Raw genomic sequence first — 19,568 nt, forward strand, 5'->3', positions numbered from 1 at the left:
GAACGCCTCCTAAAAGTGGCTGAGTGAAATCTAGTGCTGCGTCAAAACCCTGCGCCTGCTTGAAGCAGGCGTAAGGATTGATGCAGCATTGTCAAGATAGGGCACTCAGAGCCTTGCTGGAGCTGCGTCGCGCGTGCAACGCAACTCTAGCAATGCGCTGCCTTTACGGCACAGATGCGTCACGCATCTGTCCGTTTTTGCCCCATGGTGCGCCGTATTGTAAATGCAGCGCATCCATGGTGGCGGAGCCGTGACACACAATAACTGGTGCATCCCTGCCGATATGCAGGGATGCGCCAGTTATTGTAAATCTGCCCCTAAGTTTCTTTAGCAAATATAAAGAAGCCATAGTCATTGAGAGTTTGACAGGATGGCAGAACCCTTAGAAATCTGCAGTTCTCCTGCCCATCCAAACCTGTAGCTACCCTACCCCATTCAGAGCAGGAAAACCACGATCAATCAAAACTTGGGTTTGTCCACCACACCAGGCTGCTATTCAGGCACTAAGAGGACCACCCTAAAAAGGCCTGATGTATATTTTCTAAATGACAAATAATAATGAACCTCACACACTGGGAGAAAACACCATGTGACAATTCACAGTGATCCCCACACACGGAGAAAACGTCATGTGCCACGGGACCATATTTGTTGTTTTCAGAAACAAATGACCACTTTGGAATGGTTGTCAATGAAAAATAACAAGAATTTGCAAAAACAAAAATCCCCATCTTCTTCGCCAATGCTATTTTTCCCATAGATGGGCACCGAATGTGTGCACACAGACATAGTAGCCATCTTGTTATGCTTTTTCTTAAAGCAAAAGAAAATATTTTAAAGATGTCTGCCATACAACATACGGTGGTGTGGCGGTCATCTTTGATTGATTACCACTGTGCATGCACACACTAATGCAGCAACAGCCTTTCTAATTTACTTCAAATTTAGCATTCTAGGATCGCAGGAATAAAGTATGCATGAGATGCCATGAAATGCATGATATTAGTGTGCCTCCACAAGCACTTTACAGAAATAATTTTAAAATAAGAGGGAAAAGGTAGTAATAGGGCAGCTGAGAGTGCCGGGAGCAGAATATGTAGGAGCAATGCAGATCCTCCAAAGGCAGAGGACCTGCTGCAGGTCTGCCTCATGCTCCACAAAATGACCATCAACAAATGACTCCTTATCTTGATTTACTAAGAAAACCCCCTTTAAGGAGAAACATAACTACTATGCAATTCGGCACCCAAATAAAACTCTATTAGTTGATGACCCTTCTGTCTATTATACACAATTTGGGTGTGAACAATGGATGAAGGTATGGCTTCAATTTAACTTGAATGATTTACTATGTTGCTCTAATGTTGCAGATGTATGAGCCATTCAGGAACTGCATCTCATATCATTGAGAGATTCAGTTTATTATATTACTGGGATTTTGTTTTGACATGCTGATTTGGATTCCAATATAAAAAGTAATCAAATAGTCCTGAACTGGGGCAGTGTGACTGTCATATATGCAGTTCCTCCTCACAGATGCACTTATATGCCTTTTCTAGCAGACATACACCACTGTTCATGCTACCAGCAATAATCTATGGACACCACTGTTACCTCACTAGGTCTATCCTTTCAAGCATGCAAATAAATGGCATAAGGGGAAGGGCAGCTGCTATAGACAAAAAATTGTTTTGTCCAATTAGAACACTGTGGCAGATGGCTTGGGTACAGGTTGGTATTCTCACCCAGTACCCCATGCATCGTTGGAGACACATCTTCATTATTCTGCACACTATAACCAATTAATGTCCCGATGATCTTACAAGTAAGACACAGAGGAAGTGAGCATACTTACAACAATAGAATGACCAATAACTGTGCCCTCATTCTCACTATTGAGCAGACAAACCGATGACAATGAGATCTCCATATAATTATCTTTGCCCTGTTGGCTGCTCTAAACATTGTGCTGTCTCACAGAATCCTTTTTATTGCACTTTCAAGATCATGCACATCAGCAGTTGAACTAGTCACCACCTTAAAAGTCTCCCTGATTTGAGTGTGACTCAGTCAAAGCTGCCCACTCCTGCAGCAACTGTTGACCCAACATTTTCTGTTAGTCGCATAAGTCTTGTTGCCACTGTCTTGTAGCACTCACCATCCTGTGTATTTGGCTCAACACATTCAACTTTTGCCTAATACCGGTCACTGGTAAGAGGTTAAAGTTGCCCCTACTACTGATCATGTCCATATGCTCAGTCAGAACATCTCCTCTACCAGCATTTGAGTGCCTGCACTGCTCTCAGGGTATGAAATCAACCTACCCTGCCTATTGACATGACATTCTGGACATTCAAAACTATAGAAAATTCCTTTCTAACCAGTACAGTCGAGGTTCTAGCATAAAATCAATCATTTGGCATGTGTCTATCTGTTTTCCTTGATCTAAGAAAGTGTATAGTGATGATCCATTAGTTCGCTATGGTGATTGCAACGGGGCTTCACCACCCCTCCCCCCCCCCACTTCTACCTGTGACCTCCGCGGGGCAGCTAACGAGTTCAGGAATCGCCAGCAACCCCCCCGCTATTAAACTGCAGCCGTCTGGTGGCAGAAGCAGGGGCAAAAGGTTTAGCTACGCCACTGCTGATGGCAAGCTTGACTTTACACTCATGTTCAAATGTCATTCTACAATGGGTTTCTGTTAAATGCCCGTGAAAATTGCATTTTGTTGTTCTGAAGTTAGGTCAAGAAACAAGTATCATGTGGTTGATAGAGTCCAGCATCTATCTTGCTGATTTAAGCCCATGCCTCCATTAGCAATTAAAATTAAGGAGGGAGTGAACATAAATTATAGGTGCAGATGTAGAGTTCTTGCAAGATTGGTGCATCTCAATGAACATCCATGTGGAAGCATGCTGAATTTCCTTCTGGAAAATACCGACATAGATTAACTTGAGCACGATCTCCTACAGTTTCACAAGGGCCTAATGTGACATGCTCAGCTCTCTTATCAATACAACTGAATGATGTATCTACTGGGATATTAACAGAGCTCCTCCGTTAGGTGCACAAAAGACAATATCAGTCTAATATTTTGACCCTTAGGCACACCTAAGTGCCATCAGAGCTATTGCACCAAGACAGAACCCACAGGGATGGAGTTTGTAGACTATATTCATCCATGATTGGGGAAGTTTGTGGGCCTACTGTAGTAGTGTAGCATAAGGTGGAGCAGGGTCGGTAGTTGTCAAGTCACAGATGAGAGTATAATGTCTTAGAGCACTTCTCAGAGTGCATACCCAAGTGTTGTGCTGCACTGCATCTCAGACAGAGTAACAGTGTGTTCAGGAAGGTGATGTCCACTTACTAGATCCTATAACTTACTTGGCAATGACATGTAGCTCTGCCCTTATGGAAGCAAGAGGTAATCTATTAGGCCAGCAAAGGTGGTATAGTTGGAATCCAAACTTCCAGTCCTAAACTCATTCTGCGTGGGGATGGTTTTAATATGTTAAGCAAGTGAAATGTTATTAGACCAACTAGAAATTACTCTGAGTCCCTAAGTACATTGGTATAGTACATGCCTCTTGGATATATCATATATCTAGAGTATTGTCTTATCCCCACTGAGTCAATAGGAATATTATGTTGCTCCTCACCAACATAAGGAATTCTGGTATAAAGATTTTTATTTAATAAGTTTAGTATACTAACTCTTTTGCTCCCAGCACCAAATGCTTAGGTTACATGAAATTCAGTCTCAGTTATCCTCTTTGTAGTAGGGTAAAGAGATGCTTAACTGACTATTGAAGACTACCACTGATCTAGTGTACAGACTGAACAATACAGGTTCCAGAAAGGAGCCCTGAGATGCCCAAATGAGCATAGGGTTGGGGGAAACTCATCTAGCCCACTGTAATCATTTGGCACTTTTTTCTTAATATATCTGAATTATTATTTTTAGGTGCTTTATTATGTGAAAGATGTCAAGAAAACTATAAACTACTTCGGAAATTGCTTGGCACCAGCTGGGAAACTACTTATTATTCTAGCATCAGGTGGGTAACTTTTGAATCTTTACTTTACTTGCCTCGCTAATCCATATGTATTGCACTTTATATTTTCTTTCACTTGTGATTTTCATATAGAGCACGCCTTGTCCCACACTCACTAGCAATTATTCAAAGAGGATGTAAGTGAAGACATGCAAGAAGATTAGAGGATGTATCACATGTCAGTTTCCTCCCACAAATTGAAAAGTCTATTATGTGTTCGCTACTACACTTTTTACCCTTCTTGTTCTTCCTCACATCATTCCATAGCACCTGGTCCTGGGTGAAGCTTCTATTTCAAAATGTAACATCCTCTTTGAGTGAAGACAGTGATACACATTTTTGATAGCGTTACAATAATACTTTTGTCACCCCCTTTGTAGTTTTTTCAAGCAACTACCATCAACTTTTCATTTTTAGCTGTTTAAATAAACTTCTTTATCAAAATCAATGTTCATCCTTTCCCTATACTTAGTGAGTGTCACTGAACTCAAGATTTTAAAGTGCTAGTTCAAATAAGTTGCATTCTTTGGTGTTGTTTTTTGACTATGTGAAACATTTTTCACTCATGATCTCCTTCAATTATTGCTATGACGTGTACTGCTTGCAAAAGTCTTGTCCCTGCTCCCAGGTCACATGGCTATTTCATCACCTTCATGTGGCCATGTCAGAAAAGTACCTAGGCATCCAGAGGTTCAGTCAGGTAAAAGCAGTCTGCAGCATGACTGGACAATAACAGATGCTGACAACTACTCAGGTGATCCTAAATTTCTATTTACTATAGCCAAAGACCCCCAAATGCTATAACAAGATTAGGATTTGGTCTGGCTGCCCTATGGAGGCTCTTTAGACCCCAGGCCTTGCTTTACAAAGGGGTGAACAAGGTGTGTGTTACAGCACATGGAGGGCCTGAGCAGCACCGTTTTTTTGGCATCAGGGTTGTAAGAAAGTGGGTTATTAGTTGAGAGGGGTGGAACTAAACACAATTCTTTACAGGGCGAACCGCAAAAAGTCATTACAAGGGAATGTGTAAAGTATTTATACAGCTCACAAAGAGTAATAATGTGAAAATACAACAAAAGAAAAATTCCAAATCAATTAGCAAAATAGAGTAAATTTTAATAAATAAAATGTTACCAAATAAACAAAATCCAATTAGTGGAACAGGAGACATGGATTTTTTAACTTTTTTGTGAAATTTAGTGCCAAAATAAACAAAGTGTATCTGGTTGTGCAAGACTGGATTACAGTCAAAAGTTAAGACCAGCTGCTATGAAGTCACAAGGGATGGATTGAGCCCGGTCTTGGCTTACCATCAGCCTTAAAAGAAATTTCCAAAACGTTCTTAGAGTATCAACGTGGCAAGGTACCAGGATGTATCTGAGGACGTCTTCTGGACGACAGGGAGCTACTGGGCGAGATCTCAGTAAAGCCTTAGACCAGGGTGGGGAAAGCTCAGAGTGGGAGAAGTCAGGAATTCATGCCTAGGGTATTGCTATCGATGGGGTGCTACTCGTCATTGAAGCAGGTGATGATTTCTACCTTTGGATTTAGACGTTTTTCTGGAGCTAGATTTCTCCAGCAGGACGAGACTAGAGGTATAGCTAAAGGGGGCTTCATGAGGCTGGATACCCTTATTGAGCAGTCCAACTGAAGAGGATTTTCTGCTGCAGAGAAAAACACAGTGGTAGCTGTGGTAAAGTCAATCCCACTGGCAATGCGCCTTTTTCGGATCTGTGTGCAGGTAGGTCCTGTCGGTTCTAAAAGCAGTTTTTGCTGGAAAATGTTTTAAGTCGCATGTTTTTGTAGGAAATGGTCACTTTAGCACCACACAAAGGTTAACAGGAACTGGTGGGGGCATCACTTGATGGCTAGGACTCACTCCAGCAGTGACCATCAGCAGCAGGCAGGCAGGCAGGGTGCAGAATCTCTGGAACTGGTGGTCCTTGGTTCAAAGAGCAATTCCAGTCTTTCCCAAGCAGCAAGGCAGTAATTCCAGCATAAGGGCAGCAAGACAGTCCTTCTTTTGAGTCATTTACAGGTCTATAAGTGATCTGATTTTGGGGTCTGAGAGTGACACCTTTTTATCCACAGCGCCATGTCTTTCTGTAGGAGGCTGCGCCTGGCCTCCTACACTTCCCTTCCTAGCTTTGGCTCCCAAATGTCTAAGGTGACCAACGGCTTGCGTCACGTCCTTTGTGTGAGCTGCAGGGAGGTCTTTTGAAGTGTAATTTAGGGGTGGTCACAACTCATCCCAGCCATCCTGCCAGAAAGGCCCATCCTGTCACAACTATGTCCCTTTTGTTCCCATGTCTGGGAGGAATACACATCCCACAGCAGGAGAGCCATTCACCGTCATGTGACCCAGTAGACTGGTAGTAAGGCACACTGGTTGAGGAACAGAAATGCCAACTTCCCAAAAGTGTTATTTTCATCATTGAGATTTATAATCCAACTTTACCATTAAAGAAGATTTTAAATGACATTTCATTTGAGTGTAAACATAATTTCTCTACCTCATAAAAATTACTTTAGGGATTTTTCACTATAAGGACATGTAAAACCTGAACCCACATCTCCTACTTTTTAAATACCTTGCACTCTGCCTTAGGGCCTACCATAGGGGTGACTTATATGTATTAATAGGAAAGGTTTACGCCTGGCAAAACGTTTATTTTTCCAGGTTGAAATGGCAGTTTAAAACTGCCCTGCAGGCTTGAGGCATGTTTTAAATTGCTACTTTATTGTGGCACAATGAGTGCTGTGGGCTGATTAGTAGCATTTACAGACCCTGGGTGTGTGTGGTACCATTTACAGTCTCCTTATTTGACAGAAATCGTTGTATAGTCAACCTTAACCCTACTCCGTGTACTTCTAAAATGTTATCCCTACTCTTCTTCAGCACCCATGTGCCTAGGTAAATCTTTTAAAACAAAAAAGAAATATTTTTATTTCTGTCTTTTTGCACTTTTTCAATCAATATTGTCTCAAATTTCTATCAACTTTTGTTTTGTTCAGAAATCTTTGTCAAGCAGCTTTCTCAATTTGTATGTTTCACCTGCACAGTGCTTGTGCTGTGCTTGGGATATGTACTGTTTTTAATACAAACTTCAAAGGGGCTTACATCCCGCCCCCTCTCCTTCCCGGCTTTTCAAGGTTCCTGTGTGTGCCACTTAATGTTCCCCCATTTCTATTGGCTGTAACATATTTTCCTGCATTTACCAATGCTTGTTCCTTGTCGGCTTCTCTTATCAGCTTCCCGTAGCTGAAATACAGTTAACATCCGCTTTTCTGTAACTATTTTTTCATAAAGTTTTGCCTGTTTCTGCTTTTTTGTCTTAAAGCAGTTTTATATAGTAACTTATCACCTGGAGAGATTAAGTGATTTACCCAGAATCACAGGATGTTGCGCCGCTGATACTCAAACTGGGATCCCAAAATCTTCAGTCAGTCGCTCTGGCCTCTGTGCCACATTCTCTCCACTCCTTTGTTATTTGTCAGGGAGCTCTTTGCTTTGTCCCGGATGATGGTTGATAAAAGAGCTTTTTATGCATCACCAATGCTTGTTTTCTTTTCTGCAGTCTTTCCTGTTCTCTTTCTTTCTTTTTTGTGTCTTTCTTCATACCTCATTTCCTTTTCTCCTATTATTTGTCTTGCTCTTGAATTATGCTTAAAAATTGAGTGTTCTTGAAGTCAGCTGTGATATTGCTTTTGTGTCGTTGACATTTCGGGGTCACTTGTGACAGAGCAACACAGAACAGAAAAGAAAGCGCAGTCAAGCAGCATCTCGTTGTTTCCCTTCTACTTCCTGACATGATAGCAGTATGAACAGTGGCATACATGCCCCTTGCTGGCGTCAGAGGCTGAGCCTGCACTGGAGTCATGGCGGTAGTGGAGACACTCTCACCGGACTAGTTGTTCGACCGCATAGATAACAGCTCTCAGAGTAAGCACGTTTTACATTGTATTGCTGAAAAATATTTTGGGTTCTCAAATGTGGGTGTTTTCCTTTTGATTCTTCTTTATTTGCTCACGTATTATGTCCCAGAACATTCTGGATTGTGCTTTATTCATGTCCTTTCTTTGAATACCTTGTCAACGCCTGCAAGTCCATAGCTGCCAGCTGTCCTGTTTTTGCTGGGACAGTCCCAGCATGTTGGAGCCTGTCCGGGTAATTCATTATACCGGGACCGTCGTGGCATGCATGAGTTGGCGCATAGTTGGCGAATCGCTTAGCTTTGCACGATCTGCAGATTGCTCACTTTAATAAGGTTAAATAAAATGTGATATCTGTCCTATGTGTATCCAATATGGTCTGGTACTCACCTATGTTCCTTTACACCAACTACAGACCCTGGGGTTAGGGATGGCACATCTCTCCCCCCCCCCAGCGTAACACTAATGGACACCACACCAAAATGATATAATTTTTGGATTAGGGGGGTGTAACCCCCCCCGGCCGTATTTATTAAAAATAAAAAACTATTTGTAAAAAACGTTATATACAGAACTTTATGCAGAAAGTACAGATACATTTGATAGACAGATATTCAGGGCTAACCTTAACACAGTCTAATACATAAGACACTCCTACCGTAAATCTATCAATGCATGTATTTACTTTCTGCGTGTCCCTTCTAGAGCCAACGGCAAAGTCAATGACTGGCAGCGCCCCAGGTCCCAGTGTTCTAGCAAATTCTACCCCTGTAATAAGGATGCTTATCGGATGGATATTTTCCCCGGGTCCCCCCACGCCCTGTGCCTTAAACTCCATTACGGGGGGCTGCAGACTTCTGCATAATGGCGCCTTGATGCGCGTGTAGGGGTGGCCCCAGGCCTGCCGCCGGCCCGGTGGATGTTCCTGTGGGGAGCAAGAACAAGAGACTGTTCTGCTCCACACAGCCCCCTTTTAAGGAGGGCGCCCCCAGGCCGACCGGATCAGACCGGTCAACCTGTGCGCAGGCTGAACGTTTTAGAGCTGGAAGCACCAAGTGCTTCCGGCTCAAAAGAGGCCGCCTCACCCATTGGACAATGCGGGGGGAGGGAGCGCCGCATCATTTGCTGACGCGGCCACCCCCGGCCCCACGCCTTGCCGGGGACAGTGTGACCGCCATAATGGCGGCACGGTCCATTCTGTCCCTCGCCTTCTCCAAATCCTCTGGTGGAGTATTTTTGTCAGGAATCCAGCAGATGGCACTCTTGTATTTGTTTTGAAATGTTATCAACATCTTGCTGTACTTTTCTTAACCCTGTTATCATAAGAGCCAAAAGTGAAGGTTAAATTATGCTAATTATGTGGGTTGGGCAGAGTGGGCGGTTCTTTGAGGCAGTGAGTGTGGGGAATTTTCATGTAAGTAATTGATAGCTTTACTGCAAAGGGTCGCTTGAATTTATTTTAAAATGTTGACAACTAGGCAAGTCTCTTATGTTATGTCATTTTGTATAGCGCATTAATCACCCCTTAAAATATCCTGTCCCCGTTTGATGAAGTGAGGTTTTCCATCATCTTCATTTATGCTCCTAGAGCACCCACGAGCCCCATACAAGGTTAAAGGATTGTGGCCTTTAAACGTTTAGTGGAGGTTTAAGTCCTATTTTAAATGTAATATCAAAGCCGTGTACAAATAATCCGATACTGTGCCAAACTTGCAACGTGTTACAGGATCCTAGTTCTGTTCGACGATAACTGTTTACACTATTATTGCCTTGTTAAAGTGGTTACTGACAATGTACTATATTATATATATGTATACATATATATCGTAATTACACCAGGGGAATTTGTGAAACTCCCAAGTTTTACGTTAAGTGACATTTTTCAAAATAATTTTTTAAGGAGTGTCATAACACTTTAACAGACTTTATGTAACTTATATTTTACAACTACTCAGCAAGCTACAACCTACAACATAAAACAGCTTAATATTAATCACATAGGTGAAACCTAATACATTTACCAATGCTTGTTTGTTCTTAGAGTGATGTCAAGGGGGTTCAAAGAGATCTAGGATCACACATTTTATCCCCTGACACATTCAGTACCTGATGTATGTAGTATGGCTATCCAAGTGCATAATACCATGCATCAGTATTGACCGTCGAAAGTAGCCTACTTTATGGGGACCAGGTGAAAAACTCACCTTGAACTCTATTACATTGGTCCTGCATGTCTTGCATATAAGAGGACATCGTTTATTTCTATGTATCACAATACCTACGACTATGTGGCATATTGTGTGGACTACTATATGTGCGGATACAAATCATTAATGTTTTGTAATGTGACATTTACTGTGTTTCCTGCCATATGTGTGCACTTAACTGTTGAGGGGACATGAATTCCTTGCAGATTAGATTGTTGGAAGTGACTTCAGCTGGCCAGATTCCTATGCCACAGTCAATGTGCCATTCCTAAGCCTGGTTTTTAGAGGCGTACGAACTTTGAAGCATTGCAAGCGCAGCGCCCCGCTTCCTGATGAGACGTCACTTTTCCAAAAAGTCCTGATACTACTGCATCATTTTTACATGGGATTTTACAAGGAGCGCCTACCATGCATATATCAGTTTTAATGTGACACAGCTGATTCAGACAAAGGTAAAAATCAATGCAGGCAAACGAAAAGCTATGCACCTGCCTACATGCATCCCCTTGTAAATATGGAGCAAAGAAAGTGCAGCCGGTGTGTCAAAAAAAATGATGCAGCGTCTGAGCAAGGTCCTTGTAAATATGCCCCTGTGTGTCCATTCTCAGCCAGGTGATTCAATAATGCAATTGTATCTTGTTTGCAAGCTTCTCATGTCTCTGATGCCACAAGTATGTCATCAATGCACTGCATGAGAAATAAAATTTAGGACAGCTGTAGTTTTTCAAGATCTGGTTTATTTTATTTATTTATTTGAGAGTTTTATAGAGCGCGGACAAGACCCTTGCGGGTATCAGAGCGCTTAACAGAAGTAAAGTTTTTATACATAAACAAAAGACGAGTTGAAGCATCAATACACAAAACATGTTACACAAGCAAGGTGATTAGGTAGAACAGCACGCTATCCTCATGCGATAAGCAACAGGAATATGGAATGTCCAGATTGCTTAGCCGGTTCCTTGTCCTAGTCAGGGAAATGGCCGCGCTGTGGTAGTTCGTCACAAAACATTGGGCCTTATTCAGGTGAATTTGGCCATGAGGATTGATTTTACTTTCTTTTTGAATGAGACAGTAGAGGGGTTAAGTCTGGTTTCAGCTGGTAAAGCATTCCAGATTCTTGGGGCCATTCCTGAGAAGGTTCGGTTGTATGTTTTTTTCTTGTTGAATCGCTGTGGTTTTAGTAATAGTTTTTCCGCGCTTCTGGAGGATCTGAGCCCACCAGAGATAGTCAGCTTCTGTGTTAGATATCTAGGTGCGTTGTGGTGCATGGCTTTGTGCGTCAGACACGCTATCTTCAAGTGAATTCTGGCTTCCAGGGGGAGCCAGTTCAGTGATTTGAGGTCTGGTGAGATGTGTACATTTCTTTTCGAACCGGTGATAAGTCTCGCTGTGGCATTGATTGAGGCTCTTAGTGGTGCCGTAGTTGCTTTGGGAAGGCCGCAGAGAGAGACGCTTCCGTAATCCACTCTGGGGATAACTAGTGCTTGTACTGCTTGCTTGAAGTCCTTGCTTGGTAGGAAAGGTTTCAGCTTCCTCAGTGTGTTGATCTGGTAGTTAGCTCCCTTTGTAGCATTGCTGATATGTTTTTGCATATTGAGGCTACTGTCAAGAGTCATTCCCAATGATTTAGCTGAGTCAACGATGGTAGGTTGAACATTGAGTGCCGTCAGGTGTTTTATCCACTCTTGCATTACAGGGACTTGGGTGGGTGGAGCTATAAGCAGGAATTCGGTTTTTTGGGCATTTAATTTTAGATGGTTTTTTGCCAGCCATATCTGAGTGTCCCCAAGCGTTGTGTTGAGCAGTTTGATGTCTTCTAAAGTGTTGATCTTGAGGTATAGTTGCGTGTCATCCGCGTACATGTGGTAGTGCACGTTAGATGCTTGAAGAAGTTCGGTGAGGGGTTCCATGAACGGGTTAAACAAGGTCAGGGATAAAGAGGACCCTTGCGGTACTCCTAGTGTAACTGGTACGGGTACCTCTCATTGTTAACACAGCTAGTTATATCAAAGACACTACAGACTTCCTTGTGAAACTATCATCCATCCAAGTCAACAATATGCCACCACTGATCTTATGCACTGCAGACGTGAGTTCTCTCTATACATCTATACCTCACCTTGGAGGCATTGAAGCCATCGAACAAATTTTGCTTAACAGTGAGATAAAGACATACATGCAGGCCTTCCTCATGGAACTGATGATATTTATTCTTTATCACAGTTACTTCAAGCTAGACAATCAATGGTTTTTACAGCTATCCGGAATGGCGATGGGAAATTGTGCTGCCCCAACGTATGCAAATGTGTACATGGAGAACTTTGAAAAACAGTACATATATACCAACTCTAAGTTCAAAGATCATGCCAAAATGTACGTCAGATATATAGATGACCTGTTTTTCATGTGGTCCAACACCAAAGAGTCTCTTCAGGATCTGTTAACAGAAATCAACAGCAAAGATCCAAGAATAAAACTAACATGGCACATAAGTGACACAGATATCTCATTCCTTGACGTCAATATCAAGATCACACCAGAGGGATTCATTACCGACTTACACAGAAAATACAGACAGAAACAATACCTTACATTTTTCCAGCTTCCACCAAGGGTCCCTGAAGCAACACCTGCCATATTCGCAAATGTTGCGTGTTAAACGCATCGTTTCAGACGAACAGACATACATCATGCGCATTAATGAGATGCGTGAACGATTCCGTGCTAGAGGATATCCTGAACATACTCTGAATGAAGCACAATCTAGAGTTGCTCTCATCACCAGAGAAGATAGCCTTTTAAAAAGCAATAGAGTGCAAGAACAACGTATGGTGATAGTATCCAAATACTCCACAGCCAGCCCTAAATACAAGAAGATTATACGGAAGCACTGGCCCATCTTACAAAGTGAACCCGACTTCAAGGGCATTTTTGAGAAACTACCAATTTTTGCACACACAAGAAGCAGAAATTTCAAGGAAATTTTGTCTAAACCCATTGAAACCCACACACAACACCGTGGCACCATACCTTGCTTCAATTGCAATCACTGCAATAGTGTCATCAAAGGCAACAGTATTCAGCACCCAATGAAAGGTCACAACATTAAACTTCAAGTTGATGCTACCTGTGACTCGATGAATTTGATATATGCTTTGAAATGTCCCTGTGGAAAGCTGTACATCGGTAAAACCGAACGGAAAATTAAAACTCGCCTCAACGAGCATAAATCTAACATCAGGCTGAAAGTTGAGAAATCCAACATCGCCATGCATTTTGCTGAGGCTCGGCATTCCATCGCCCAATTAAAATTCATAGTACTTGAAACCCTCACCAAACGAGAAGGGATTGACAATCATAAACTCTTGTTAAAAAGAGAACTTGAATGGATTTATCTGTTACAGACTCTGAAGCCGCATGGTCTTAATGACCGTATTGAGTATAGTTGTTACCTGTAATACTAATATGATGCATTGCTTATTATGTTACTGTTTATTCATGTAATACTACTTCTGTTTTTTGACATTGTCTCTCTGCATTCTCCCCAGTTTGCATTACCTGTATTCTATCTCCCCACATTCTAAGATGGCCGCCACCGTGCATACTTCCGAGTAGTCCTTTGTTTATGTTTACGTTTCTTCACGTCACATCACCGAGTGTTTAAACATAACGAGCACCCGCCCGCACCACACGCAGACCCATCGACTAAGCGATGGACGGCACGCTTTGCCACCGGTATCTACGAAGTAAGTGTTCTTCGCCCACAGCGCTACAGAACCCAGCATGTCATTGCGCAGCGCGCATTCAACCGACACACGCAGTAATTTCCATTGCACTACCCAGTACCTTTACTCAGTTACTAAAACGTTAGCAAACACACCCGTTTTAGTTATTGTTGCACTTAGTCACATTAAGCACATGTAAATCCAGGCGGTATACCCTCACTGACTCATCCCTCCCTCCCTTCCTCAACAGTGCTCCGTGACCAAGGGCGTCCCAGCCCGAAATGCATAGGAGATCAGGATTCATAGATCTGCTAGTATGGATTACAAATGAACATTTGATATGCCAAACAATATCGAATTGAACTAATTTGCTGAATAAAAGCATTTAAAAACACGCATCTTAAAAGGATTCACTTTTGCATGAATCAACTTAGTTTGATTACCCATTGGAGTGCCTACCCAGGGGATGTACTTGCAGATCTCTGCAAGACACTACTCAGCTGTTCATTGATGGTGTTAGGACGGATAACACCACCCTGATTGCGCACCCAGACCTTATTGAACGAAAATACCTTTCACCTAGCTTATGTAGTGCACCACCCACGCCTCCTCCTACTGGTACGGGTTTTGACATGGTGTTGTTGGCCTTGAATTGTTGTGTTCGATTTTGGAGAAATTAGGTAAACCAGTTTAACACTGCACCTGATAAACCCATTCTATGCTTCAGGAGATCCAGCAGGTTCTCGTGCTTGACCGTATCAAAAGCTGATGATAAGTCTAGCAGGATGAGTAGGCGGCTCCGTTTTGATCCAGGATTTGTAGCGCGTCATCAATTATGTGTGTCATGGCTGATTCAGTACTGTAACCTACTCAGAATCCTGATTGGAATTTATTCAGCAAGTCAAAGTGGTCAATATGCCTTGTCAGTTGGAGGTGTACACATTTTTCCAAGAGTTTGGCTAGTGTAGGGATGTTGGAGATAGGGCGATAGTTGTTTAGGTCTGTCGGGTCCGCCGTGGGTTTCTTTAGAATGGGTGAGACCTGCCCCATCTTGAGGGTGTCCGGGATGCAGCCTTGTTGAAGTGAACTGTTTATGATCTTAGTCCAGAGGGGCAGAAGTAATGGTGTTAGGTCTTTAACGGCGTTTGCGGGTAGAGGATCGGCAGGGTTCATGTCCCCAGGTATTTTACTTATGGCTTCTTCGGAGTATGTCGCAAAGGATGACCAGTTGGCGTTGTTTTTAGGGTTAGGCTGTGATGGGAAGTGGGCTAGTGCAATTGGTAATTCAGGGGAGGACTTTGTGTGCGATCCCATGTGTAGGGTTAGATCATTGATGAGGTCCATCTTGATATTATCTGTCTTCAGAGTGAAGAAGGCAGAGAAATCTTTGCAGTTGGGTTGCCGGCAGTCTAAGTGTTGTGGACGTTGAGGGGTGTCCTTACATTGGGTTTTAATTAGTTCGAAGAGTTTTTTGGGACGATTTCTCACCTGGTCTAGTTGGTGGCTGAAGAATTCTGCTTTAGTGCGCTTGATCTTTCTGAAGTATGCGTTTCTCTTTTGCCTTAGTGTATTTAGGTGGCTGGCTGAGGGAGATGACCTCCAGGTGCGCTCCGAGGCTCGGAGGGAGCGTCTGTCATTGTTGAGCGTGCCATTGAACCACGGTTTGGGGTCCTTTATGGAGGCTCTCTTAAGTTGCAGGGGGGCTACCTCATTTATTATCCTGGTCATGGTATTCAGGTAGTGCTGGTAAGGTCATGGACTTCCGACGATCCAGTGGGTGGCAGGAGTAGGTTGTAACTGGACGATGGGAAGGTGTTAGGGTTTATTTTTTTGTTATCTCTTTTCCAGACTTTAGGTCTTGTGGGTTGCGTCGGGTTCAATTTCACTACTTCCTTGATAAAGAAGGTAACGATATGATGATCTGACCAGTCACAAGGTAGGATCGAGTCTAGCTGAGTGCAATCTCTTTTTGAGATTATTATATCCAGTATTGAGCCTTTGTCGTGTGTGGGGCTGTTGCATATTTGAGTAAGGTATAGGTCCTCTAAGAAGTTTTTTAGGCTATTCACCATTACATCCTTGGAGTCGTTCCAATGGAGATTGAAGTCACCTAAGAATATTTGTGTATTTTGGCGCCCGGTGTTTGTTGATATCATGTCCATGACGTGCTCAATGAAGGCCAGGTTGTTACCTGGAGGATGATATATCGTGTGTAAGGAGCAGAGTGGTTTGTCATTACTAGTGATGTTGAGGCAAATGTATTCGCAGGAAGGGAATACCGGGGTAAGTGATCTGTTTACTGATATACTACTCCTGTGTATACAGGCGATGCCCCCGCCTGTTTTGTCAGCTCTATCCAATCTGATGATGTCATAGTTAGGAGGTACTAGTATGTCAATGATAGGAGAAGAGGATTCATTTAGCCAAGTTTCAGTAAGCAGTATCAAGTCGAGATCTTGTGCGAGAATGAGGTCGGCTATATCTGCTGCGTGTCTAGCAGCCGATCTACAATTTAAGAGGATGCGTTTAATGCGGGGCGTGATGAGGGATGAAGTGGGTTCTTGGGTGAGGGGGACTCTTTTTAGGTTGTTGGCCATGATGCCTCTAGTGTTATGTTTGATGGGCCTGTGTAGGTTGAGGGGGATCGTTGGAATGGTCATTGTCAAGGGCGTGATAGGGTTCGTAAGGGCAGGGGCATATGAGTGCAATAGAGATAGTAGATCCAACTCTGAGAGCGAAGTGGTGCTTTGACGTGGGCGGGTTGGATTATTAATGGCGGGAACAGATTTCCAGCCGGGTAAGAACGGGATAGGGGTGTTTGTTGGGTGCATCAAGGGGCCGCTAGCATTGGGCTGTCTTGTAGTTCTAGAGAGCCATGGTTGTTTAGAAAGCAACTTCTTAAATGCTTGGAGTTCTTCTTTGATTTTATGTAGTGCACTCATGAGCTCATCGAGTCTAGGGTCTGGGGTGTTGAAGAGTGGTGTTGTTGTCTGTAGTGAGGATGTGACTAGGTGCGTTGGGGTTTGGTCAGGTTTGTGGGCTAGTGCAGGTTTGGGTGGTGTGGGAAGAGGTGTAGCAGGCGCGAGAGGATGATGAGGGGATGTGGCAGGTTGAGCTGTAGATGTGGAAGGTTGGGAAGAGGGTGTAGGAGGTGTACTTGGGGACAGAAGGTGCTCGGGTGGTGGTATATCCTCAACGTGGGGATGGAAAGTATTATTATGTTCTGGCACTTGAAGCGGGTGTGTTGGGCTGGACTGAGGGCTATCTGTGCCAGGAGTCCCGGAGGGTAAAGGCAATGGGGTAGCTGGAGTGTTGGTTATGGGGGTGAGTATGTTGACAAGTGGGACAATTATGCTCGAGCATAAGGGGGATTGGTTATATGTGATTTGTGCGTGTGCTTCCGCGGTAGTGCTAGGTTGGCATACCGGACCAAGGTTGGGAGGACTGTTTGATAGGATGGTGTGCTGCGTGTTATAGTCCTGGGTAGTCTGGGTGGCCGTAGCGTCTGAATCGGGTAGAGGTGGGGATGGTGCTGTGACCTGGCTGTCCGAGGAGGGTAATGCTGGGGTGCTTTGTGTGGTTATGGTGTAGATGGTCTGGGTAACAGTTTGGGATTTCGACACATGCTCTTTAATAATGGGGAAGATGCTATCCAGGAGATTTTAAATTGTGGTCCGTGGATTGCATGAGGATTGTGCCGTTATTGTAGATGGTGATGGTTGCCGTTGCGTGAAAGAGCTGGGAATGTGAGAGGTAAATAACTAGACCATGAGCGGATTTCCTAGTAGAGGAGATCGTAAATAGGGTAAGGAAGGCTTTCCTCCATTGCGCTCTTCGTTTCGTATGAAAAATGATATCGGTTGTGGTGTGCCCATTGTGCGTTGAGAAGTAGGGATCAGCGATGGGTGTTTCAGGATGGAGTTTTATGAGATTGTGTTTGAATCGTTTGGACTCTTTGTATACCCTTGTGGAACTCGGCACCATGCCAAAACCCTCTGTTGAAAAATGAAGGAAAATAGGAGAAGATAGCCTGACAGAGGCCCAAGACGGTCAATCATTCTGAAATGCATAGAATCTGAAAAAGAATGGTCCTGCACAATCCAATTTTCACCATTATGCTTCTGCAAACCCATGATCGGAGAATTGCCGAAAATTCCAACAAGTTCTTTTAAAATCCATTTATTCAACATGTCTTCAATTGCGGGTTTTATTCCTGCAATCGTTTATGGAGTCAAATTGTATGGTGGTGTTCTTGGATACAACACGTTTGGCTTCACTGTGAATCAGACAGGTTCTACACCTTTAATCAGTCCTCTATCCTTTCCTGTGAAATCAAATACTTCTGGGTTCACCGTCTCTTTCAAATCAGGAATTAACTCTTTTAAATTGTTCTCACTGGAAATAATGCTACTTTTAACAATGGGGTCTCTAATGGGGACTGGTTTGCACCCTGTCCAAGTAGGGACCCTCACTCTAGTCAGGGTAAGGGAGTCACACAGTTAAGATATCCTCTGCTCAACCCTTTAGTATCTTGGCATGAGCAGTCTGGCTTATCCCAGAGGCAATGTGTAAAGTATTTTGCACACACAGTAACACAGGGAAAACACCACAAAAGTCATTCACACCAGTTTAGAAAAACAGCAAATATTTATCTGATTAAAACAAGACCAAAATGACAAAAATCCAACATATCAAATCAAGATATCACTTTTGCAAAGATCACTTAACAGTATAGATCTTAGAAATCAATAGTTCCAACTGGAGCTATATTGACGTTGTGACAGATACTAATCCAGCAGTTCAGCACCGATCATAATGAAGAGTGGGCCGGCTGCGGAGTCACAGCCCCTGGTTGGAGTACCTTATAAAATGAGGAAAGCAAAGACTTTGCACGGTGTCAATGAGGTGAGGCATCGCTGGGCCAGTGCTGTGTCGGTTCCTTACTGTTGAAGGGGAGGTGATGAGGATTCAGCAGCGATGCATCGGTGTTGATGAATTCAGGAGGTCACACAGCTTTCTTTCTATAAGTAGAAACATTTTGCAGAGTTCAGTAGAAATCTGCTGTGTACATATAATTGAAAAAAACAACATGATCATAGAAAAGTCAAAAATGTATTATTTTATGCACGTTTGAGCACATCTATTCAAACTACTTGTTAAGCAATGCCGATTTGAACACTTTTGAGGCCTGGTACAGGTAATTATAACTACCTACTATACTTTTACACATTTTAAACTTGTTTTTCATTCATTTTAAGTTTGTGTGTTAATTTTGCAAATGTATTATATATGGGGCTTCATGGCGACAGGACCCAAGAATGAATCAAAAATACCAACCAATCTGTGGGAAGAATGCCACAAGGCATCAGGTCCAAAAGTTGTGCATTGCTATAGTTGGATATGAGACTGACACAACTGCAGCAATGCATCAAAAAAACAGAGGCAATGCATCAGTATTGACTGACGAAAGTAACCTACTTTATGGGGACCAGGTGAAAAACTCACCTTTGATTCTATTACATTGGTCCTGTATGTCTTGCATATAAGTGGACATAGTTTACTTCTATGTACCACAATACCTACGAATGTGTGGCATATTGTGTGAGACTCAGCGGTGTTGCGTTTGAAGCACTGGCGTCAACTGGTA

The 19,568-nt window shown here is 43.0% G+C and overlaps 1 protein-coding gene across 1 annotated transcript in view; it reads left to right on the forward strand.

The window, feature by feature from the left end:
* The window catches only part of LOC146857049 (histamine N-methyltransferase A-like), a 373,700-nt gene that overhangs the window by 274,558 nt on the left and 79,574 nt on the right, over positions 1–19,568 (forward strand). The window contains exon 6 of the mRNA XM_085647548.1: positions 3,966–4,059. Coding sequence (XP_085503674.1) covers positions 3,966–4,059 — 94 coding nt within the window. The remainder of the gene's footprint in view (positions 1–3,965; positions 4,060–19,568) is intronic.

Source organism: Triturus cristatus, chromosome 3_2 (genome assembly GCF_964204655.1).
Source record: "Triturus cristatus chromosome 3_2, aTriCri1.1, whole genome shotgun sequence".
NCBI classification, from domain to species: Eukaryota; Metazoa; Chordata; class Amphibia; order Caudata; family Salamandridae; genus Triturus; species Triturus cristatus.